The sequence below is a fragment of the Coregonus clupeaformis genome, chromosome 17, assembly GCF_020615455.1.
Source record: "Coregonus clupeaformis isolate EN_2021a chromosome 17, ASM2061545v1, whole genome shotgun sequence".
NCBI lineage: Eukaryota > Metazoa > Chordata > Actinopteri > Salmoniformes > Salmonidae > Coregonus > Coregonus clupeaformis.
This window is the reverse complement of record NC_059208.1, coordinates 39,079,580-39,105,818: the sequence shown is the minus strand read 5'-3', so window position 1 is coordinate 39,105,818 and position 26,239 is coordinate 39,079,580. Positions and strand designations below refer to the sequence as shown.

General features: G+C 48.0%; 1 protein-coding gene across 2 annotated transcripts in view; it reads right to left on the bottom strand.

Annotated features, from left to right (window-relative positions):
• Positions 1 to 2,747: 2,747 nt before the first annotated feature.
• angpt1 (angiopoietin 1) overlaps positions 2,748 to 26,239 on the bottom strand; it is a 90,303-nt gene continuing 66,811 nt past the window's right edge. For both annotated transcript variants that reach the window (XM_041902993.2, XM_041902994.2), the window contains exons 8-9: positions 22,420 to 22,550; positions 2,748 to 4,029 (exon numbers count right to left, since the gene is read on the bottom strand). In XM_041902993.2, coding sequence (XP_041758927.1) covers positions 3,866 to 4,029; positions 22,420 to 22,550 — 295 coding nt within the window. In that variant the 3' untranslated portion in view covers positions 2,748 to 3,865. The remainder of the gene's footprint in view (positions 4,030 to 22,419; positions 22,551 to 26,239) is intronic.

Sequence of the window (26,239 nt, the reverse complement as noted above, 5' to 3'; positions counted from 1 at the left end):
GACCTTTAAGGCACGTTTCTCAACTGTTATTATTATTACTTCTATATTTAGAGGAAAAAAATAAAAATGGTGTAGCTTTCCTCAGGAAAGTTATTTTACATATACACTTAAATTATACAATTTTAGTATGTTAATAAACATGTAATTTCATAGTTTTATAAGTTACAGATACCATGTGTCTTTCCTCAACATGTAGCCTACCTTTAGTAATACTGTATATTAAACCATACATTATTTCTTGTTGTTTCATGCTGGTAGTAATGCAACACAAGTACACACAGTACACTTAAATGAATCACCAATTTTATGCTTCAGCCAAACGTTATTAAAACAACAGTTTCCAAGCTGCATTGATGAAAGAGAAAGACTTGTCTGGATCTGGGGTTCAGTGCGGGTGTCTGTCTAAGCAAAGAAACATTCCAGGGACATTGTGGGGTGTTTCCAATAAAATGGGACTTGTCTTTTGGTCAGTGGTTAGAGTTTCAAAATATGGACAGACCATATTTCTGTCAAGGCCCTATAGCTACCTCCGGTCATAAAAAGGTGATTATTCATAACATAAACTCTTCCCCTTTTTAAAACAATAGGATTGCAAAAGCAAAGCAAACTGAGGAGTACCATTTGAAGGGAACATTTATGAAGCTATGATCCAAGCACACACGATGGCTAGGTAGGGTTTCTTATGTGGTTGGAATGGTCCAAATCATCTACACTTTGCTATACCCCAATACTATATACAGTGAGGGAAAAAAGTATTTGATGCTGCTGATTTTGTACGTTTGCCCACTGACAATGAAATGATCAGTCATCAATTTTAATGGTAGGTTTATTTGAACAGTGAGAGACAGAATAACAACAAAATAATCCAGAAAAATGCATGTCAAAAATGTTATAAATTGATTTGCATTTTAATGAGGGAAATAAGTATTTGACCCCCTCTCAATCAGAAAGATTTCTGGCTCCCAGGTGTCTTTTATACAGGTAACGAGCTGAGATTAGGAGCACACTCTTAAAGGGAGTGCTCCTAATCTCAGTTTGTTACCTGTATAAAAAACACCTGTCCACAGAAGCAATCAATCAGATTCCAAACTCTCCCCCATGGCCAAGACCAAAGAGCTCTCCAAGGATGTCAGGGACAAGATTGTAGACATACACAAGGCTGGAATGGGCTACAAGACCATCACCAAGCAGCTTGGTGAGAACGTGACAACAGTTGGTGAGATTATTCGCAAATGGAAGAAACACAAAATAACTGTCAATCTCCCTCGGCCTGGGGCTCCATGCAAGATCTCACCTTGTGGAGTTGCAATGATCATGAGAACGGTGAGGAATCAGCCCAGAACTACACGGGAGGATCTTGTCAATGATCTCAAGGCAGCTGGGACCATAGTCACCAAGAAAACAATTGGTAACACACTACGCCAGGGTTCTTCAATTCCGGTCCTGGAGGGCCGAAACGCCTCTGTTTTTCATCCTCTCCTTCTAATTAGGGGCTAATTCAGACCTGGGACACCAGGTGAGTGCAATTAACTACCAGGTAGAAATAAAAAACAGAAGTGTTTCGGCCCTCCAGGACCGGAATTGAAGAACCCTGCACTATGCCGTGAAGAACTGAAATCCTGCAGCGCCAGCAAGGTCCCCCTGCTCAAGAAAGCACATATACAGGCCCGTCTGAAGTTTGCCAATGAACATCTGAATGATTCAGAGGAGAACTGTGTGAAAGTGTTGTGGTCAGATGAGACCAAAATCAAGGTCTCAACTCGCCGTGTTTGGAGGAGGAGGAATGCTGTCTATGACCCCAAGAACACCATCCCCACCGTCAAACATGGAGGTGGAAACATTATGCTTTGGGGGTGTTTTTCTGCTAAGGGGACAGGACAACTTCACCGCATCAAAGGGACGATGGACGGGGCCATGTACCGTCAAATCTTGGGTGAGAACCTCCTTCCCTCAGCCAGGGCATTGAAAATGGGTCGTGGATGGGTATTCCAGCATGACAATGACCCAAAACACACGGCCAAGGCAACAAAGGAGTGGCTTAAGAAGAAGCACATTAAGGTCCTGGAGTGGCCTAGCCAGTCTCCAGACCTTAATCCCATAGAACATCTGTGGAGGGAGCTGAAGGTTCGAGTTGCCAAACGTCAGCCTCGAAACCTTAATGACTTGGAGAAGATCTGCAAAGAGGAGTGGGACAAAATCCCTCCTGAGATGTGTGCAAACCTGGTGGCCAACTACAAGAAACGTCTGACCTCTGGGATTGCCAACTTGGGTTTTGCCACCAAGTACTAAGTCATGTTTTGCAGAGGGGTCAAATACTTATTTCCCTCATTAAAATGCAAATCAATTTATAAAATGTTTGACATGCGTTTTTCTGGATTTTTTTGTTGTTATTCAGTCTCTCACTGTTCAAATAAACCTACCATTAATATTATAGACTGATAATGTCTTTGTCAGTGGGCAAACGTACAAAATCAGCAGGGGATCAAATACCTTTTTCCCTCACTGTACTGTATAGTGTTTTCAAATGAAAAATCACAATCTGATGTTCAAAGGGTTCCAAATCTCTCAGAAAATGTATAATAACACCATCCATTTCTATACGCTTTAGGCGGGGTAGATGTATAACAATACTTGAGATGGAAAACTTACCATATTCATACAAAATCTAAAGATAAATATGATATAATGTGCACTACCTTCAATTGGTTTGGTGTAACAAATAATGTTGTCCTTCTCATACACAGTTCTACCAGTTACTGTATGGCAATGCTTTAATATTATTTACATGTATTCATTACAGTATATTCTTTTAAAATGAGGAAAGAAGATCACAACATTTTTAGCCTTGGCAGCCATTGGTTGTCAGCCAATAGCAAATGCAGATAAATCTCCATCAGTGGCCAAATCCAATAATAACGTGGCATCTTGAACTTTAAAAATTATCAGCACACTCTGGCAGGACAACAACTATATAAGTGGCAGCAAAACCATCGACTCAGCCAGGCTTGTTCGCAGAACTGCCTTTGGAGTCCGCAGTACATATAAGACCAACATTATACTGAAGTTGACCTTGTAAGCTGTAAGCTTGTGACTTTTCCTCTCCAGAAACGATCCAGAGAGACTTATGCAAAAAACATAATGTCATTCCAAATGTATTAGGCTATATAGGAATAAAAAGCATGAAATACAAAACATTGTTCAAAGTCCCAATGTCTTTGTGCAACGTCTATATCTCCCGTATGGTTGTGAGGACATTCCAGATGCACAGAGTTCATAGGGAGTCATGTAGTCTGAAGGAGTCTATGCAGTCTGTCATGTAGTCTATGGGTAGTTGTGTAGTCTGTCATGTAGTCTACATATGCAGACAAAGCTGCCATGTTGCAGTCAGTTCCCAAAAAGGAGAAAAGTCTACCCCAATAGTCCACAGGCCTGAGGTGAGAGTCCACAGGCCTGGGGTGAGAGCTGAACTCTACTTGAGTTCATGCCTCAAATATCAAAAAGAGCAGTTTGTCCTCCAACTTCGCAGTTGAGCTCTGTGATAAGACGAGACCCTCTCTCATTCCACAAGCCCTCTTCTCTCCAACTACACTTCCAGGCTGACTCCTGGAGTAAAGTTACCAAGCAACAGCCAGGTGGTGTAGAGTTCACCCCCGGACAAACTCCAAAGTCGTTATGGTGAGACGATAGTAACAGGGTAAAGCAGGAAGCGTTCCTCCTAATATAGTTGTCCCATTGGCCTTACAGAGAGCCTGGGCAGAAAGTCTAACGTTGCATCTGAAATGGCGCCCTATTCCCTATATAGTGCACTAATTTGAAGTATTGCACTATATAGGGAATAGGGTGCCATTTCGGACGCACTCAATGTCTATGAGAAGTCCAGCGGACGAATCATCATGGTTGTTGCTCGTAGCGAGTAGCTGGGACCCTTAAAGTAGTGCCACTTGATGCCATTTAGCTTCCCGACGTGTTGCCCTTTGGTAAAGTACATTCCGTTGAGGTTGGACGGGCCGCAGGCGTCGAACCACCAACCTGGGTAGAGCAAAGAACAGACGGAGAGAATCAGATAATTTTATAAATCCCTATGACAAAAAGATTAAAACAACCAAAGACAGACGCACAGAGTGGGGAGTGGGGAAAAAAAGTATTTAGTCAGCCACCAATTGTGCAAGTTCTCCCACTTAAAAAGATGAGAGAGGCCTGTAATTTTCATCATAGGTACACGTCAACTATGACAGACAAAATGAGGGAAAGAAATCCAGAAAATCACATTGTAGGATTTTTAATGAATTTATTTGCAAATTATGGTGGAAAATAAGTATTTGGTCAACAACAAAAGTTTCTCAATACTTTGTTATATACCCTTTGTTGGCAATGACACAGGTCAAACGTTTTCTGTAAGTCTTCACAAGGTTTTCACACACTGTTGCTGGTATTTTGGCCCATTCCTCCATGCAGATCTCCTCTAGAGCAGTGATGTTTTGGGGCTGTCGCTGGGCAACACGGACTTTCAACTCCCTCCAAAGATTTTCTATGGGGTTGAGATCTGGAGACTGGCTAGGCCACCCAGGACCTTGAAATGCTTCTTACGAAGCCACTCCTTCGTTGCCCGGGCGGTGTGTTTGGGATCATTGTCATGCTGAAAGACCCAGCCACGTTTCATCTTCAATGCCCTTGCTGATGGAAGGAGGTTTTCACTCAAAATCTCACGATTGTTAGGCCTACTGCTGATAGGTAGCTCTCTCTGCTCTCTCCCTCCCCTCTGTCTGTCCTTGATTGCTGGAGTGAAGTCTGGTGTGCGGGAGTCAGGGTTCCAGCTGCAGCTCATTCACCATAATCACCTCAGCCTTTAAGACCCGGTCAAACTTACCACTCATCGTCAGATCATAGTCAAGACGACCATATATTTGGAACCTGACTCCTGCCTCCGCTTCACTCCTGCCACCACCATCCTGCTCTCCATTACCGGACCTCTCTTTTGGACTCACCACGGACACTAGGACATTACGGTACCACACCTGCCCTGATCTGGATCTGTTACCCTCCCTGTACCTGGACTTGCTCTTCCCATATATTTGGAAACCTGGACTTTGAACATTGTAAATAAACCTGTTAAAACTTCTCTGGCTTGGTGTACTTGTCTGCATTTGGGTTCTTATCCAGTTAAATCATAACAGTATGATCTGACCAACATGAACCCAGCAGACAGTAGCTCGGATACCACCCCAGAGTGCACTCAAATTTGGACTGCCATAGCCAATCAGGGCATTTTACTTGGCCAACATGATACCCTGTTTAAAACGATTGCTGAGGACAGTCAGGTGCTGCTTAATCAGGTTCAATTACTCTCCAATCAAGTATCTGCCCTTACTACCCCTTCAGCCCAGATCAGAGAGCCTTTTGTTCCTGCTCCAGAGCGCTATGACGGGAACATGGGAACCTGTGGCGATTTTTTGACTCAATGCTCGTTAGTGTTTGAACAACAGCCCCTCACCTACGCCTCCAGAAAGAGCCCGTATTGCCTACCTTATCAACTCTACTAGCGGTTCCGCTCGTGCCTGGGGATCCGCGGTCTGGGAGAGTCAGTCGGACATTTGCAACGCTTCGTTGCCTTCACCACGGAGATGAGGAAGGTTTTGACCACCCCGTACGAGGCAAGGAGGCTGCGAAACGGCTGTTTTCTCTTCGGCAGGGGGCTCGTGAGTGTGGCGGAGATGGCAGTGGAGTTTCGGACTTTAGCAGCAGTGAGTGGTTGGAATGACGAGGCATTACAAGGAGTGTTCATCAATGCTTTGTCTGAGACCTTAAAAGATGAATTGGTGTCATATGATGAATCGCCTACGCTGGATAATCTTATTTCACTCACTATCAGGTTGGATAATCGGATTCGGGAGCGCCGCCGGGAGAGGAGTGTTAGTTCCAAGCAACCTGTCTGTCATCAACAAACTCCTCCCTGCATCGTCCCTACGGAGAGAGCCGTGTCTTCCCGAGTCGATACGAGGAGCACTGAACCCGAAGCCATGGAGGTGGGTCGTGCACGGTTGTCCTCAGAGGAGCCGTGCACGTCGTATTCAGGCTCGGGTCTGCCTGTATTGTGGAGAAGCTGGTCATTTCGTTCCTTCCTGCCCAGTTCGTCCGGGAAAAGGGCCGGCTCATCATTAATGGGAGAAGTTTTGGTGAGCCGAGCAGCGGATTCTTCCTCTTCTCCCCGCATTCTGCTCCAGGCATCCCTCCAGTGGCAGTCCCAGAATTTCTCTGTTAGTGCGCTGATTGACTCTGGTGCCGACGAAAGCTTTTGGATAGAGAGTGGGCTCAACAAATGGATTTGGAGACTGTTCCTATGGACTGTCCGCTGCAGGCTAAGGGTCTAAATGGACAATTGTTGACCCGCATTACCCATCAGACTGTTCCTGTTTGTCTTAGAGTGTCGGGGAAATCATCAGGAGAACATTCAATTCCATATTATCGACTGCCCACAGACTCCCCTGGTCCTTGGTATCCCCCTGGCTCATAAAACACAATCCACACATTGATTGGGTGACAGGTAGCATTGTTTCATGGAGCACATTTTGTCATGTGAATTGTTTGTGTTCTGCTCAGACTCCTGCCAGTACTGTGCCTCAACCTCCACTGGAGTCCATGGATCTTTCTGCTGTTCCTGACGTGTATCATGACCTGGCATCCGTTTTCTGCAAACACAGAGCTACTTCTCTTCCTCCTCACCGCCTTACGACTGCGCCATTGACCTCCAGCCAGGAGCCCCGCTCCCCCAGCAGTCGCCTGTACAATCTCTCCCGGCCGGAGACGGAGGCTATGGAGAACTACATTCGGGACTCCTTGGCGGCAGGTATTATAGCGTCCTTCCTCGTCACCTGTAGGAGCGGGATTCTTTTTGTTGCTAAGAAGGATAAGACCCTCAGACCCTGTATTGATTACCGTGGACTTAACAACATCACCATTAAGAACAAGTATTCTCTGCCTTTGATTAATTCTGCTTTTCCCCTCCTTCATGGTGCTACCATCTTTACGAAACTGGATCTACGAAATGCGTATCACCTGGTGCGCATTCGTAAGGGTGATGAATGGAAGACTGCCTTCAACACACCCTTGGGACATTTTGAGTATCTGGTTATGCCTTTTGGGTTGTCTAATGCCCCTGCTGTTTTTCAGGCACTAGTCAATGATGTCCTTCGGGACATGTTGAATCGGTTTATTTTTGTCTATCTGGATGATATCTTGATTTTCTCAGAGTCCTCCCAGGAACATGAACTGCATGTGCGCCAGGTGTTGCAAAGGTTGTTGGAGAACAAACTGTTTGTGAAGATGGAGAAATGTGAATTTCATGTGTCTGAGACCTCTTTTGGGTTACATCATAGCTCAGGGGGAGTTGCGGATGGACCCAGCTAAGATCTCTGCTGTCACGGACTGGCCAGCTCCCTCTACCCGCAAACAACTTCAACGATTCCTGGGGTTGCGAACTTCTATAGGAGGTTCATCAAGGACTACAGCCGCATTGCGGCGCCACTCACCGCTCTCACCTCCATCTCACGACCGTTCGCTGGAATGAAGGGGCCGAATCAGCGTTCGAAGAACTGAAACATCACTTCGCCTCGGCTCCCATTCTGATGCAGCCGGACCCCGACCGCCAGTTTGTCGTGGAGGTGGATGCATCCGACACTGGGGGTAGGTGCAGTGTTGTCAGCAACGTTCTCCTGAAGATAACAAACTGCATCCCTGTGCTTTTCTCTCAAGGAAACTTTCTCAGGCAGAGAGGAATTATGATGTTGGAAATCGTGAACTGCTCGCCGTTAAGCTGGCTCTCGAGGAGTGGCGACATTGGTTGGAGGCGGAACAACCCTTCATCGTTTGGGACGGATCATAAGAATCTGGCTTACCTCCAGTCAGCGAAGCAGCTCAACCCCCGTCAAGCCAGGTGGGCACTATTTTTTGGGAGATTCAATTTTTCTCTGTCTTACCGTCCTGGGTCACGTAACGTCAAGCCTGACGCCCTGTCTCGTGTTCATTCGGCTGTTGATACTGGTAGTAACCCTGAACCCATTTTGCCTCCTACCTGCAGTATTGCAGTCATCACATGTGACATCGAGGGGATTGTTAGACAGGCTCAACATCATCAAGCTGACCCTGGGAGGGGTCCTCCCTAACCGGATGTTTGTCCCTGAGTCTGCTCGCTCCCAGGTACTTCAGTGGGCTCACTCGTCTCCCCTTACCTGTCACCCCTGGAGTTTCGCGACCCTTGACTTTGTGCGACGGAAGTTCTGGTGGGCCACGATGGAGGCGGACACTCGAGCCTTCATTGCTGCTTGTACGGTATGTGCACGAAGTAAAAACTCCACCCAGGCCAGCGCTGGTCATCTACGACCTCTACCTATACCCAGCCGGCCCTGGTCGCATATCGCTATGGATTTTGTCACTGGACTTCCCCCTCGTCTGGTAAGACTGTCATTCTTACGGTGATTGATCGTTTTTCTAAGTTCGCTCATTTTTTGGCCCTACCTAAACTGCCCACTGCCAGAGAGACGGCTGATATTTTGGTTGAACATGTGTTCCGCTCTCATGGTCTACCCACGGATATTGTCTCTGACAGGGGTCCCCAGTTTGTCTCCCAGGTGTGGAAAGCTTTCTGTAAAGCTTTGGGCATTACATCCAGCCTGTCCTCTGGATATCACCCCCAGACCAACGGGCAAGCCGAGAGAGCGAACCAGGAGATGGAGACCGCTCTTCGCTGTGTCACTGGGTCTAACCCTGGGTCATGGAGCTCCATGCTCCCCTGGGTGGAATATGCTCATAACACCTTGACTAACGCTTCCTCTGGTTTGTCTCCTTTTCTGTGTGCTCTGGGTTATCAACCTCCCCTGTTCCCTTCCCAAGAGAGGGAACTTGCGGTACCCTCGGTGCAGTCCCACATGCGCCGCTGCTTCAAGGTCTGGAGGAAGGCCAGGGTAGCTCTGTCCCGAGCTTCGGCGTACATGCAGAGGCAAGCCAACCGTCACCGGTCCCAGGCTCCCGGTTACTCTCCTGGTCAAGAGGTATGGCTGAAGTCACGGGACCTTCCATTGAAGGTGGAGTCTAAGAAGATGGCGCCTCGTTTTATAGGACCGTTCAAGATACTGTCTATTGTTAACCCCTGCGCGGTCAAGCTACAGCTTCCTGCCTCCCTACGGGTTCATTCCCACCTTTCATGTTTCCCAGATTAAGCCTGTGTCGGTTAGCCCCTTTGTGCCCGCCCTCTCGTCCCCCTCCTCCGCCCAGGATCGTGGGTGGGGGTCCGGTCTACACTGTCCGGCGACTTCTGGATGTTCGCCGCCGAGGTCGTGGTTTCCAGTACCTGGTGGATTGGGAGGGTTATGGTCCCGAGGAACGTTCCTGGGTGCCCAGGAGCTTCATTGTGGATCCTGCTCTGGTCCGAGAGTTTCATAGGTTACATCCCGATAAACCCCGTCGGCCGCCAGGTGGCGTCCGTAGAGGGGGATTACTGTTAGGGCCTACTGCTGATAGGTAGCTCTCTCTGCTCTCTCCCTCCCCTCTGTCTGTCCTTGATTGCAGGAGTGAAGTCTGGTGTGCGGGAGTCAGGGTTCCAGCTGCAGCTCATTCACCATAATCACCTCAGCCTTTAAGACCCGGTCAAACTTACCACTCATCGTCAGATCATAGTCAAGACGACCATATATTTGGAACCTGACTCCTGCCTCCGCTTCACTCCTGCCACCACCATCCTGCTCTCCATTACCGGACCTCTCTTTTGGACTCACCACGGACACTAGGACATTACGGTACCACACCTGCCCTGATCTGGATCTGTTACCCTCCCTGTACCTGGACTTGCTCTTCCCATATATTTGGAAACCTGGACTTTGAACATTGTAAATAAACCTGTTAAAACTTCTCTGGCTTGGTGTACTTGTCTGCATTTGGGTTCTTATCCAGTTAAATCATAACAACGATACATGGCCCCATTCATTCTTTCCTTTACACGGATCAGTCGTCCTGGTCCCTTTGCAGAAAAACAGCCCCAAATCATGATGTTTCCACCCCCATGCTTCACAGTAGGTATGGTGTTCTTTGGATGCAACTCAGCATTCTTTGTCCTCCAAACACAACGAGTTGAGTTTTTACCAAAAAGTTATATTTTGGTTTCATCTGACCATATGACATTCTCCCCAATCCTCTTCTGGATCATCCAAGTGCACTCTAGCAAACTTCAGACGGGCCTGGACATGTACTGGCTTAAGCAGGGGGGACACGTCTTGCACTGCAGGATTTGAGTCCCTGGCAGCGTAGTGTGTTACTGATGGTAGGCTTTGTTACTTTGGTCCCAGCTCTCTGCAGGCCATTCACTAGGTCCCCCCGTGTGGTTCTGGGATTTTTCTCACCGTTCTTGTGATCATTTTGACCCCACGGGGTGAGATCTTGCGTGGAGCCCCAGATCGAGGGAGATTATCAGTGGTCTTGTATGTCTTCCATTTCCTAATAATTGCTCCCACAGTTGATTTCTTCAAACCAAGCTGCTTACCTATTGCAGATTCAGTCTTCCCAGCCTGGTGCAGGTCTACAATTTTGTTTCTGGTGTCCTTTGACAGCTCTTTGGTCTTGGCCATAGTGCAGTTTGGAGTGTGACTGTTTGAGGTTGTGGACAGGTGTCTTTTATACTGATAACAAGTTCAAACAGGTGCCATTAATACAGGTAACGAGTGGAGGACAGAGGAGCCTCTTAAAGAAGAAGTTACAGGTCTGTGAGAGCCAGAAATCTTGCTTGTTTGTAGGTGACCAAATACTTATTTTCCACCATAATTTGCAAATAAATTCATTAAAAATCCTACAATGTGATTTTCTGGATTTTTATTTATCAATTTGTCTGTCATAGTTGACATGTACCTATGATGAAAATTACAGTCCTCTCTCATCTTTTTAAGTGGGAGAACTTGCACAATTGGTGGCTGACTAAATACTTTTTTCCCCCACTGTAAGTGTGTATGAAACGCCATTGCTTAAATCTAAATGGCCCCTAAACGGTCCTTAGACCGTAAACTTCACATTGAGTTTCTCTATTCTGGTTCTGCAATGTTGAACCTTGACAGAATGCCACAGTGAACTCCAACACTAGCTATGGCAGTTGTTTAGACATCATTACAAAGGTATTTAAGCGTTAACCCTCGTAAGGCTGCCGGCCCAGACGGCATCCCTAGCCGCGTCCTCAGAGCATGCGCAGACCAGCTGGCTAGAGTGTTTACAGACATATTCAATCTCTCCCTATCCCAGTCTGCTGTCCCCACTTGCTTCAAGATGTCCAACATTGTTCCTGTACACAAGAAAGCAAAGATAACTGAACTAATTGACTATCGCCCCGTAGCACTCACTTCTGTCATCATGAAGCTCTTTGAGAGGTTAGTTAAGGACCTGTTTACTCTCAATGGTATTTAGAGAAAGGGTAGATGTGCATGGGCTCAAATAGGCTCTGTTGGGAATGGCATTCAGAATAATGACATTCACTGCATATAATGCTGTTGCAATGCACCCCTTTCTTCTTCATGCTTAACCTTTGTATGTACTTTTTATCCTCTTACTAATTTCAACAAAATACATTGCTTTCTCCCTCAAAGGTAATGTTTTTCTTTACCCCTAGCACCAAAGAGCACATGAAAATGAGCAACACAAATATTTTATTTTCAGGTTGGCACAGTGTGGCTGGTGAGGCATGTGTCAATCGATGGGTGATATATTGTGAGGCACAGCCTTTCCCCTCAGGTCTAAATGCCAGTGCCAGTGCCAGTGTGAGCTGTGACATTTCACAGAAGACCTCCCACTGAGTCCCACAGTTTGTACTGCTGTTCTTGTCTTTGGCATGGGGGTCACGGTGGCAAAGGTTTCCCATTGGTACCTTGTGACTAAATCCATGGGCATTTATTCCAGGGCCGAGCTTTTACTGTCTTATAAAAACAGATGCCCCTGCTAGAAACACTTGGTGATCTATTTCCAGAACCGGATAGTTTTTTGTCATTGTCACCTCAGTACATTAGTGAACATACAGTAGGTCTGGGTTAGGTCTGTTCAGTATGACTGAGCTTGTGTGTACAGTGCCTTCAGAAAGTATTCACACACCTTGACTTCTTTCACATTTTGTTGTGTTACGAAGTGGGATTCAAATGGATTTAATTGTCATTTTTGTCAATGATCTACACAAAAATACTCTAATGTCAAAGTAGAATAACAAGTCTAATATTGTTTTTTTAATTACTGGAAAATAAAACACTAATATATCTTGATTAGATAAGTATTCAACCCCCTAAGTCAATACATATTAGAATCACCTTTGGCAGCAATTACAGCTGTGAATCTTTCTGGGTAAGTCTGTAAGAGCTTTGCACACATGGATTGTACAATATTTGCCCATTGTTCTTTAAAAAATAATTAAAGCTCTGACAAGTTGGTTGTTGATCATTGCTAGACAGCCATTTCTTGCCATAGATCTTCAAGCCGATTTAAGTCAAAACTGTAACTAGGCCACTCAGGAACATTCAATGTTGTCTTGGTAAGCAACTCCGGTGTATATTTGGCCTTATGTTTTATGTAATTGTCCTGCTGAAAGGTGAATTTTGTCTCCCAGTGTCTGTTCCTCTATGATTTTTGCCTGTGCTTAGCTCTATTTCATTTATTTTTATCCAAAAAAGAAAACTGACAAGCATACCCATAACATGATGCAGCCACCACCATGCTTGAAAAGATGACTGCTCAATGATGCGTTGTGTTGGATTTGCCACAAACATAATGCTTTGTATTCAGGACAAAAAGTTAATTTCTTTGCCACATGTTTTGCAGTATTACTTTAGTGCCTTATTGCAAACAGGATGCATGCTTTGGAATATTTTTTATTCTGTACAGGCTTCCTTCTTTTCACTCTGCCATTTATGTTAGTATTGTGGAGTAACTACAATGTCGTTGATCCATTCTCAGTTATCTCCTATCACAGCCATTAAACTCTGTAACTGTTTTAAAATCACTGGCCTCATGGTCAAATCCCTGAGTGGTTTCCTTCCTCTCCGGCAACTGAGTTAGGAAGGGTGCCTGTATCTTAGTAGTGACTGGGTGTATTGATACACCATCAAAAGCATAATTAATAACTTCACCATGCTCAAAGAGATATTCAATGTATTTTATTTTTATCTACCAATAGGTGCCCTTTGGGAACCATTGGAAAACCTCCCTGGTCTTCGTGGTTTAATCTGTGCTTGAAATTCACTGCTCGACTGAGGGACCTTACAGATAATTGTGTGTGGGGTACAGAAATCGGGTAGTCATTTAGAAATCACGTTAAACACCATTATTGCACACAGAGTTAGTCCATGCCACTTATTATGTGACTTGTTAAGCACATTTGTACTGCTGAACTTATTTAGGCTTGCCATAACAAAAGGGTTGAATACTTATTGACTCAAGACATTTCAGCTTTGAATTCTTCATGAATTTGCAAATAATTCCACTTTGACATAATGGGGTATTGTGTGTAAATCAGTGACACAAAATCTCAATTTAATCCAATGTAATCCATTTAAAACAACAAAATGTGGAAAAAGTCAGGGGGTGTAAATACTTTCTGAAGGCACTGTTTGTTTTTCTCCTCTTTGGTTACTAATCTTTTTCTCCTCTTTGGTTACTAATGTTTTTCTTACTGTGTCTACTGCACTGATCATATGTCAATGTTATTTCAGTGAATATGGTCAAACAAATCTAAGTCAGTGCCCTGCTAACCACACTGATGGATTGTGAGACTGGCTTGTTGAATAGGGGAAATATGCAGTCCTTAGATCGGGGTGGACAGAATTCCCTGATCCCTGATGTTGTCTTGCTTCTCCTGCCATCGACCATAGACTGTCTACAAGCCCAGTCCTCCACTGGGGAACTTTCATACAGTGAGTAGGGCCACCTCGCTCCACTTACACAGCCAGAGAATTAGAGTCATTTTGAATCTCCCTGACACTTGGTACTCGGCAAATGGACATTTATGGTGCTCATTTGAAACCCCAAATGTGCTGTAGTGGGAATGCAGAAGTTAGGGGATGGAGTAAGCTCCACACACGCCTCATTACTCTGTACTGTGGTACAATGCCACCTGCACAGGTCCGTGTTAAAATTACACAACCCAGTCTCAGGGTTTGAGCTAGGAGGAGTCAGGCTAGTCTTGTAGTGGAACCAAGTTCTCTAGACAATTGACAAGGATGCATTACTGAGATGAATCTTCCTTTCTGCCATGATGTAGTGGTTTGTGGGGACTCTTCTTGTGCCATCTCTCAGTGTGGTGCATTATGGGGTCTCCCCTGCTGTCACGGTTTCGGCCGAGGCTGCTCCTCCTCCTTGTTCGGGCAGGCTTCGGCGGTCGTCGTCCCCGGAGTACTAGCTATCACCGTTTGATGTTTTCGATGTCTGTTTGGTTTTGTCTGATTGTGTACACCTGTTTCCTGTTTGGTTGATTATGTCTCCTATAAGTTTCTCGTTTTGGTTAGTCTTGTGTTGTGTGTTATTGTCCGCCTGTCCGTAGGAGCTGCGAGTTTCTGCTCTGTTTATTTGTTTTGGTGTTTTTACGCACAGTTTGCGTAATCACTCGCCTCTGTTTGTTCGAGGCCCGTATTTTGTATTTTGTCACTTTATGACAAGTAAAGTCTGTTGGACTAAGCCTCTGTGTCTTGCGCCTGACTCCTACACCACATCCACATCAGCTCCTGACAGAATAACACACCCCCATGGAGTCAGCAGGAGCAGCGGCGGCACCCAAGTCGCTGGAGGAACGGATCAGCGATCAGGACACCATGGTCCGGCAACTTGGGGCCGCCATGAATGAGGTGTCTAACACTCTGCGCCGTTTGGTCACCGGAGAGGTGCCCACACCTCCGCACACCTTACCATCACCATCGTCCAGTCCTCCTCTTCCAGCACCGGAACCCAGTGGTATTCGGCTCTCGCTCCCGAGGGCATATGATGGTACCGCAGCCGGGTGTCAGGGGTTCCTCCTGCAGGTGGAACTCTACCTGGCCACCATACACCCGGCGCCCTCGGGATACGAGAGCGTCTCCGCCCTCATCTCCTGTCTCACCGGCAAGGCGTTGGAGTGGGCCAACGCCGAATGGAGGGGAATAGACGCCGCCACCATCACCTACGCAGAGTTTTCCCGCCGCTTCAGGGCAGTGTTCGACCATCCACCTGAGGGGAAGGCGGCGGGGGAGCGTCTGTTCCACCTCCGACAGGGGAGGAGGAGTGCACAGGAGTTCGCCCTGGAGTTCCGGACTTTAGCGGCGGATGCAGGGTGGAATGAGCGGGCCCTCATCGACCACTACCGATGTAGTCTACGGGAGGACGTCCGTCGAGAGTTGGCCTGCAGGGATGCCCACCTCACCTTCGACCAGCTGGTGGAAATGTCCATCCGGCTTGACACCCTGCTGGCAACCCGCGGACGTTCCGAGTGGGGGTCGTCCATTCCACCCTCCAGCACCTCCGAGCCGAGCCCTATGGAGCTCGGAGGTGCTGGCGCTAGAGAGAGGAGGAGGAGGAGCCCGAGGGGGGCTGTCCCCTGCACCAACTGTGGCCGTGGAGGGCACACTGCGGCCAGGTGCTGGGGAGGGTCTCCTAGGGGAGAGGACGACAGGCCACGCACTGGGGAGTCATTCCAGGTGAGTAGGCGTCCCACTTACCCAGAGCTCTCTGTTGTGCACGTCTGTTTACCTGTACATTTTCCACAGGTTGCACCTCATTCCCAGCATAAGGCGCTAGTAGATTCAGGCGCAGCTGGGAATTTTGTTGATCGACATTTTTGTTTAAAACTAGGAATTCCCCTTCTTCCAGTCGACGCCCCATTTCCTGTCCATGCTTTAGACAGCCGTCCCTTGGGATCGGGGTTGATTAGGGAGGTCACAGCGCCACTTAGGATGAGGACGCAGGGGGGTCATGAGGAAACTATTCAGCTATATCTGATTGACTCTCCTGCGTATCCGGTGGTGTTGGGGCTTCCCTGGTTGATTACCCATAATCCTTCTATTTCGTGGCAACAGAGGGCTCTTAAGGAGTGGTCTGCCCATTGTGTGGGGCGATGTCTAGGTGTTTCCGTGGGGGCGACCTCGGTGGAGAGTCCAAACCAGGTGCCCGCACTGCACATTCCCCCTGAGTATGAGGATTTGGCAATCGTGTTCAGTAAATCGAGGGCGACGCAGTTGCCTCCTCATAGGCAGGGAGATTGTGCGATAGACCTCCAGGCAGGAGCAGCCCTTCCACGGAGCCATGTGTATCCTCTGTCTCAAGAGGAGAAGAGAGCTATGGAGACTTACATAGCCGAATCTCTGAGACAAGGATACATACGGCCATCCACTTCCCCTGCGTCCTCGAGCTTCTCTTTTGTGAAGAAGAAGGATGGAGGTTTGCGCCCGTGCATTGTTTACCGTAGTCTCAATCAGATCACGGTGAAATACAGTTATCCACTCCCGCTGATTGCGACTATGACGGAGTCATTGCACGGGGCGCGTTTCTTCACAAAATTAGATCTCAGGAGCGCATACAACTTGGTGCGCATTAGAGGGGGCGATGAATGGAAGACAGCATTTAGTACCACCTCAGGTCATTACGAGTATCTCGTCATGCCATACGGGTTGATGAACGCTCCTTCAGTCTTCCAATCCTTCGTAGATGAGATCTTCAGGGACATGCAGGGGCAGGGTGTGGTCGTGTACATTGATGACATTCTTGTGTACTCTTCTACCCAAGCCAAGCATGTAGCCCTGGTGCGCCGAGTGTTGAGGAGGCTGTTGGAGCACGACCTGTATGTCAAGGCAGAGAAATGTCTGTTTTTCCAGGAGTCGATCTCCTTTTTGGGTTATCAGTTGTCTGCGTCAGGGGTGAAGATGGAGGTTGACCGAGTGTCAGCCGTGCGTAATTTGCAAACTCCAACCACTGTTAAAGAGGTGCAGCGGTTTTTGGTGTTTGCAAATTACTACCGGAGGTTTATCCGGGGTTTTGGACAGGTGGCAGCTCTCATAACGTCTCTGTTGAAGGGGGGTCCGGTGCGTTTGCAGTGGTCAGCCGAGGCAGACAGGGCTTTTGGGAGACTGAAGGACCTGTTTACTTCGGCTCCGGTGCTGGCGCATCCGGATCCCGCTTTACCATTTCAGGTAGAGGTTGACGCGTCAGAGGCCGGTATTGGGGCCGTACTTTCGCAACGGTCCGGCACGCCACCTAAACTCCGCCCCTGTGCTTTTTACTCCAAAAAGCTCAGCCCGGCGGAGCAAAATTATGACGTAGGGGACAGGGAGCTGTTAGCCGTGGTACAGGCCCTAAAGGTGTGGAGGCATTGGCTTGAGGGGGCTCAACACCCTTTTCTCATTTTGACTGACCACCGTAACCTGGAGTACATCCGGGCAGCTAGGAGATTGAACCCTCGCCAGGCGCGGTGGAACATGTTTTTAGCCCGGTTTCGTATTTAAGATCACGTACATCCCTGGGTCCCAGAACGGTAAGGCAGACGCACTGTCTCGGCGGTATGACACGGAGGAGAGGTCCGTTGAGCCCACTCCCATACTGCCGGAGTCTTGTCTGGTGGCACCGGTAGTGTGGGAGGTCGATGCTGAAATCGAGCGGGCGTTGCGTACCGACCCTAGTCCTCCACAGTGCCCGGTGGGTCGGACGTACGTTCCGCTCGAGGTTCGGGATCGACTGATATATTGGGCTCACACGTCACCCTCCTCTGGACATCCTGGTATTGGCCGGACTGTGCACTGCCTTAGCGCTAAGTACTGGTGGCCAACGTTAGCCAGGGATGTGAGGATTTATGTCTCCTCCTGCTCGGTGTGCGCCCAGTGTAAGGCGCCTAGACACCTGCCCAGGGGAAAGTTACAACCCCTGCCCGTTCCACAACGACCATGGTCTCACCTCTCGGTGGATTTCGTCACAGACCTTCCCCCCTCACAGGGGAGTACTACTATACTGGTCGTTGTGGATCGGTTCTCTAAGGCCTGTCGTCTGCTCCCAATGCCGGGTCTTCCTACTGCCCTACAGACCGCCGAAGCACTATTCACCCACGTGTTCCGGCACTACGGGGTACCCGAGGATATAGTGTCTGATCGAGGTCCCCAGTTTACCTCCAGAGTCTGGAGGGCGTTTATGGAGCATTTGGGGGTCTCGGTGAGCCTGACCTCGGGTTACCACCTGGAGAGTAATGGGCAGGTGGAACGTGTGAACCAGGATGTGGGTAGGTTTCTTAGATCGTATTGCCAGGGCCGGCCGGAGGAGTGGGCGAGGTATGTCCCCTGGGCAGAGATGGCCCAGAACTCTCTCCGCCACTCCTCAACCAATCTAACCCCTTTCCAATGTGTGTTAGGTTACCAGCCGGTTCTGGCACCGTGGCAGCAGAGCCAGATCGAGGCTCCTGCGGTGGATGAGTGGGTGCGGCGCTCGGAGGAGACGTGGAACGCTGCACACGTCCCACTTGCAGCGGGCCATCCGTCGTCAGAAAGCGAGCGCCGATCTCCACCGCAGTGAGGGGCCGGTGTACGCACCTGGTGATCGAGTCTGGCTCTCTACCAGAAACCTACCCCTCCGCCTGCCCTGCCGGAAACTGGGTTGGCGGTTTGTGGGGTCTTTTAAAGTCCTGAGAAGATTGAACGAGGTGTGTTACAGGTTACAACTGCCTATTGATTATAAGAATATTAACCCCTCGTTCCATGTGTCTCTTCTCAGGCCGGTGGTAGCTGGTCCACTCCAGGACGATGAGATAAGAGAGACTCCTCCGCCCCCACTGGACATCGAGGGGGCTCCGGCGTACACAGTTCGGTCCATCTTGGATTCGAGACGTCGGATGGGGGGTCTCCAATATCTCGTGGAGTGGGAGGGGTACGGTCCGGAGGAACGGTGCTGGGTGCCGAGGAGAGACATCCTAGACCCGTCTCTCCTGACGGAGTTCCACCGTGGACACCCTACGCGCCCTGCTCCGCGTCCTCCTGGTCGTCCCCGAGGCCGGGGTCGGCGCACGGCTGGAGCCGCGCGTCAAGGTGGGGGTACTGTCACGGTTTCGGCCGAGGCTGCTCCTCCTCTTTGTTCGGGCAGGCTTCGGCGGTCGTCGTCCCCGGAGTACTAGCTATCACCGTTTGATGTTTTCGATGTCTGTTTGGTTTTGTCTGATTGTGTACACCTGTTTCCTGTTTGGTTGATTATGTCACCTATAAGTTTCTTGTTTGGTTAGTCTTGTGTTGTGTGTTATTGTCCGCCTGTCCGTAGGAGCTGCGAGTTTCTGCTCTGTTTATTTGTTTTGGTGTTTTTACGCACAGTTTGCGTAATCGCTCGCCTCTGTTTGTTCGAGGCCCGTATTTTGTATTTTGTCACTTTATGACAAGTAAAGTCTGTTGGACTAAGCCTCTGTGTCCTGCGCCTGACTCCTACACCACATCCACATCAGCTCCTGACACCTGCCAGATCACTAAATAGTACATTATGGGGTTCTCTTTGTACCATGTCACAGTGTGGCAGTGTTGGGGAGGAGTGAACTAAATGTATACTGAACAAAAATAATAACGCAAAATGGAAAGTGTTGGTCCCATGTTTCATGAGCTGAAATAAAATATCCCAGAAATTATTTATCTCAAGTGTTGTGCACAAATTTGTTTACATCCCTTTTAGTGAGCAATTCTCCTTTGCCAAAATAATCCAAACACCTGACAAGTTTGGCATATCAAGAAGCTGATTAAACAGCATGATCATTACACAGGTGCACCTTGTGCTGGGGATAATAAACGGTCACTCTAAAATATACTGTTTTGTCACACAACACAATGCCACAGATGTCTCAAGTTTTGAGGGAGTGTGCAATTGGCATGCTGACTGCAGGAATGTCCACCAGAGCTGTTGCCAGAGAATAGAATGCTAATTTCTCTACCATAAGCCGCCTCCAACATCGTTTTAGAGAATTTGGCATACATCCAACCGGCCTCACAACCACAGACCACGTGTAACCACGCCATCCCAGACCTCCAGATCTGGCTTCTTCACCTGTGGGATCATCTGAGACAAGCCACTTGGACAGCTGATGGAACTGAGGAGTATTTCTGTCTGTATTTTGTGGGGAAAAACTCATTCTGATTGGCTGGGCCTGGCTCCCTAGTGGGTGGGCCTGGCTCCCAAGTAGGTGGGCCTATGCTCTCCCAGGCCCACCCATGGCTGCACCCCTGCCCTGTCATTTGAAATCCATAGATTAGGCCCTAATGAATTTATTTCAATTGACTGATTTCCTTATATGAACCGTAACTCAGTAAAATCGTGGAAATTGTATCATGTTGCATTTATATTTTTGTTCAGTATAGTTCAACTAGTAATTTAACTACATTTAACTTCATGCAGTAGCTTGATGGTAGTTGAACTCAATTTAAATCTAGGTAGTGTTTTCAGTAGTGAATTACTTTTTTTTGCCATGTAGCGGAATAGCTAACTACTGGAACTACACACTTTTTGTTTGCCAAAATAAAATATGGGTAAAGTAGGCAAGAATGTCCTTTCTTTTTCGGCATCAGACCTGCCTAATTCTCACTTCAAACATAGTTTTTGTGTTTAATTGGCTAAATTACACTTTCTGTTAAGATATGACCCCAGAGTGATATGTTCTTGCAATTTGTAGTCTATGACATTCAGATTTAGATATGATAATTTATCACTAAGTATTTTGGATGTAGTGAACTACTTTTTCAATGTAACTTTAAGGGTAGCTTCAGTGTAGCTTAACTTCTTCCATTGTGAAGTAATTGGTAGCTAGGTAAACTACACTGCTCAAAAAAATAAAGGGAACACTTAAACAACACAATGTAACCCCAAGTCAATCACACTTCTGTGAAATCAAACTGTCCACTTAGGAAGCAACACTGATTGACAATAAATTTCACATGCTGTTGTGCAAATGGAATAGACAACAGGTGGAAATTATAGGCAATTAGCAAGACACCCCCAATAAAGGACTGGTTTTGCAGGTGGTGACCACAGACCACTTCTCCGTTCCTATGCTTCCTGGCTGATGTTTTGGTCACTTTTGAATGCTGGCGGTGCTTTCACTCTAGTGGTAGCATGAGACGGAGTCTACAACCCACACAAGTGGCTCAGGTAGTGCAGCTCATCCAGGATGGCACATCAATGCGAGCTGTGGCAAAAAGGTTTGCTGTGTCTGTCAGCGTAGTGTCCAGAGCATGGAGGCGCTACCAGGAGACAGGCCAGTACATCAGGAGACGTGGAGGAGGCCGTAGGAGGGCAACAACCCAGCAGCAGGACTGTTACCTCCGCCTTTGTGCAGGAGGAGCACTGCCAGAGCCCTGCAAAATGACCTCCAGCAGGCCACAAATGTGCATGTGTCTGCTCAAACGGTCAGAAACAGACTCCATGAGGGTGGTATGAGGGCCCGACGTCCACAGGTGGGGGTTGTGCTTACAGCCCAACACCGTGCAGGACGTTTGGCATTTGCCAGAGAACACCAAGATTGGCAAATTCGCCACTGGCGCCCTGTGCTCTTCATAGATGAAAGCAGGTTCACACTGAGCACATGTGACAGACGTGACAGAGTCTGGAGACGCAGTGGAGAACGTTCTGCTGCCTGCAACATCCTCCAGCATGACCAGTTTGGCGGTGGGTCAGTCATGGTGTGGGGTGGCATTTCTTTGGGGGACCGCACAGCCCTCCATGTGCTCGCCAGAGGTAGCCTGACTGCCATTAGGTACCGAGATGAGATCCTCAGACCCCTTGTGAGACCATATGCTGGTGCGGTTGGCCCTGGGTTCCTCCTAATGCAAGACAATGCTAGACCTCATGTGGCTGGAGTGTGTCAGCAGTTCCTGCAAGAGGAAGGCATTGATGCTATGGACTGGCCCGCCCGTTCCCCGGACCTGAATCCAATTGAGCACATCTGGGACATCATGTCTCGCTCCATCCACCAACGCCACGTTGCACCACAGACTGTCCAGGAGTTGGCGGATGCTTTAGTCCAGGTCTGGGAGGAGATCCCTCAGGAGACCATCCGCCACCTCATCAGGAGCATGCCCAGGCGTTGTAGGGAGGTCATACAGGCACGTGGAGGCCACACACACTACTGAGCCTCATTTTGACTTGTTTTAAGGACATTACATCAAAGTTGGATCAGCCTGTAGTGTGGTTTTCCACTTTAATTTTGAGGGTGACTCCAAATCCAGACCTCCATGGGTTGATACATTTGATTTCCATTGATCATTTTTGTGTGATTTTGTTGTCAGCACATTCAACTATGTAAAGAAAAAAGTATTTAATAAGATTATTTCATTCATTCAGATCTAGGATGTGTTATTTTAGTGTTCCCTTAATTTTTTTGAGCAGTGTATATTTTCAACACTGCAGTGTGGTGCATTATGGGGACACCCTGGTACTTACCCCCTGTGAGCATGAGGGCACACTTGCACATGCAATTGTCGTTGTCCATGTCCTTGGTGCTGAAGTCTGCTCCGTGGATCACCAGACTGCTCTGCCTGCCCGCTGTCCCACTGTGACTCTTCAGGAACAGTCTGAAAGGAGGAGGAAGAGGAAGACAAGAAAAGGAGGCCAGAATTGAAGAGGGGATTTAGAGGGAGAGAAGAAGACATAACACACTGTAAGAGACCTCCCGAGAAAGTTATATTTTCAGCAGACAGTCTCTCCACCTGGATCAACATGAATGAAATAAAGAGAGAGAAGAGTGAGAGAAGTGTAGACAAAGTTGTCTGGGAAGCACGTTTTTCACCTGCAAGCCTCAGAGCAGCTATTTACAGTATAACAGGAGCAGAGAGACCAAAGACCAGGTCATTAAGGGCTGACCCAGGTACAGCGCAACGAGGCACCATCAAGTAGGCTACATAACTCCCCTCCCACTGGTCCTAGTCCTGTATGTCTCAGATACACAATGTCCCTCCTTGTGTGTATGCACTATGCCCACTGTCTTCCCTCCTGTGATCATACAGTACAGTATGATACATTCTTCTCTGTCAGAATGATCATAGGCCTGCTGCGCTTACTATGGCAGGCCTTTTTGTGGAGATAAAGCATATTAACCCAAATACATTGTATGTTACAGTATGGCAGGCCTGCTGCCTGCAGGGCGGCTCAGTCTAACCTGCACATGTGGAACCTGTAAATCAACCAGGGCCTCAGCTGTACTGGTGAAAGATGTAGTGAACCAGCGGGCACATACAGGAAGGGGAGGGGGGACCAGCATCATGGAGCCCCTGTCTGGGGGCACCGTGGCTGGGGTGGGTTGAGATGGATGTCTCTGGAAGGTTGGTTGGGTGGAGGGGTAACGTAATGTTGTCTCATGCTGATCCATGGACATCAGCCATCTCGCTAGAATAGTGTGTTTTGTGGTGTTCTATTTTTAAGTTGAATGACTGGCATTGCAAGGCCACAAGACATTGTCTATTGATGAGGTGATTGACATGCGCAATCTTACAATTCAAATCTCAAATTGAGATTTGTGCTATGATGTCATTAGGATACTTGACATCAACTAATGTTGGAAGCTTGTTGAATATTTATTCAATGATCAAATAGAGTCAATGTATATATATATATACAGTTGAAGTCGGAAGGTTACATACACTTAGGTTGGAGTCATTAAAACTCGTATTTCAACCACTCCACACATTTCTTGTTAACAAACTATCGTTTTGGCAAGTCGGTTTGAACATCTACTTTGTGCATGACACAAGTCATTTTTCCAACAATTGTTTACAGACAGATTATTTCACTTATAATTCACTGTATCACAATTCCAGTGGGTCAGAAGTTTACATACACTAAGTTGACTGTGCCTTTAAACAGCTTGGAACATTTCAGAAAATGATTTCATGGCTTTAGAAGCTTCTGATAGAATAATTTACATCATTTGAGTCAATTAGAGGTGTACCTGTGGATGTATTTCAAGGCCTACCTTCAAACTCAGTGACTCTTTGCTTGACATCATGGGAAAATCTAAGGAAATCAGCCAAGACCTCAGAAATTGATTTTTAGACCTCCACAAGTCTGGTTCATCCTTGGGAGCAAATTCCAAACGCCTGAAGGTACCACGTTCATCTGTACAAACAATAGTACGCAAGTATAAACACCATGGGACCACGCAGCCTGTCAGCGTCTGGGTGGTGGTAAAACGGAATCAGGCGCAGGACACAGAACGGAGAAAATTATGGCTTCACTAAACACAAAGTAAACCATAACAAACCCTCCACGCAGGGAAGAGCAAAACAACAGCTCAACAGACTACGTAACAACGAACAATCACGCACAAACCCAGGAGGGAAAACAGAGGTAATATAGGGAAACCTATAAGCCTAATGAGTAACAGGTGTGAATAATAAAGACAGGACTAGTGTGACACAGAAACATCGATCGGCGGCAGCTAGTACTCCGGTCACGACGAACGCCGAAGCCTGCCCGAGCAAGGAGTAGGGGCAGCCTCGGTTGTATCCGTGACAGTACCCCCCCCCAGGGAAGCCCCAGCACCACGGGAAACGCAGGAGAATCAATAAGGAAGAGACTAATTCTCTCCTCATGACCCCCCTGCGTCTCCATCCGGAGTGGAACAGTGACCTACGTAACCATACCCGACCCTAAAGGGTGACTATCTAGGGCACGTATGGGGAAGGGCACATCTAAAGGCAATATAGGAATCCCTAATCTATGCGCAACCAGCCTATCCATGAAATTCCCAGCTGCACGGAATCTACGAGCGCCCTATGCTGGGAATGTGGGGAAAACTCAGGGAAAATAACATTTACCTTCATGTGAGCAACAGGGAGATCTGGGTGAGTTGGGTGCCTACACACCTGGGATGGTCCATCAGCACCCTGCCTGCTGCCTCGGTTCCATGATGGACCACCCCCTTGCTCGTTCTCTCCACATCAGCACCTCCAAGCTCCATAGGTGTGGAGTCGGAAGGCCTGGGGGATGGACTGGACGGACCCAGATCTGGACGTCCGCGGGTGGCCAACAGGTTATCCAGCCGGATCGATAAATCTACCAACTGGTCCAGGTTCAGATTAGTGTCCCTGCAGGCCAGCTCCCTACGAATGTCCTCCCGTAGACTGCATCGGTAGTGGTCAATCAGGGCCCTCTCATTCCATCCCGCGCTGGCTGCCAGTGTCCTGAAATCCAGGGCAAAGTCCTGTGCACTCCTCCTCCCCTGTCAGAGGTGAAACAGACGCTCCCCAGCCGCTCTCTCCTCTGGCGGATGATCGAATACTGCCCGGAAACGGCGGGTAAAATCCTCATAACGAACGGACTCAGCGTCTATTCCACCCCACTCTGCGTTGGCCCATTCCAGCGCTCTGCCCGACAGACAGGAGATGAGGGCGGACACGCTCTCGTATCCTGAGGGAGCCGGGTGGATGGTTGCCAGATAGAGCTCCACCTGGAGCAGGAAACCCTTACACCCGGCAGCTGACCCATCATATTCCCTTGGGAGCGAGAGCCGAATACCACTGGACCCAGGGTTTGATGGTCTTGATGGAGGAGAACTCGGAGGAGGAGGAGGTGTAGAAAACCCAACTCTCTCCCATCGATCCATGGTGTTGATTACTCGATCCATAGCCGAACCTAGTCTCTGCAGCATGGTCGAGTGCTGTTGGATGTGTTCCTCCACCGAGTCGCTGGGACCGGACGTGCCTGCTGACTCCATAATGGTGCGTGATTCTGTCAGCGTCTGGGTGAAGCGGTGAAACGGAATCAGGCGCAGGACACAGAACTGAGAAAAGTATGGCTTTACTAAACACAAAGTAAACCATAACAAACCCTCCATGCAGGGAAGAGCAAAACAACAGCTCAACAGACGACGTAACAAAGAACAATCACGCACAAACCCAGGAGGGAAAACAGAGGTAATATAGGGAAACCAATAAACCTAATGAGTAACATGTGTGAATAATAAAGACAGGACTAGTGTGACACAGAAACATCGATCAGTGGCAGCTAGTACTCCGGTGACGACGAACGCCGAAGCCTGCCCGAGCAAGGAGGAGGGGCAGCCTCGGCTGTATCCGTGACACAGCCGTCATACCGCTCAGGAAGGAGATGCGTTCTGTCTCCTACAGATGAACGTACTTTGGTGCGAAAAGTGCAAATCAATCCCAGAACAACAGCAAAGGACCTTGTGAAGATGCTGGAGGAAACGGGTACAAAAGTATCTATATCCACAGTAAAACGAGTCCTATATCGACATAACCTGAAA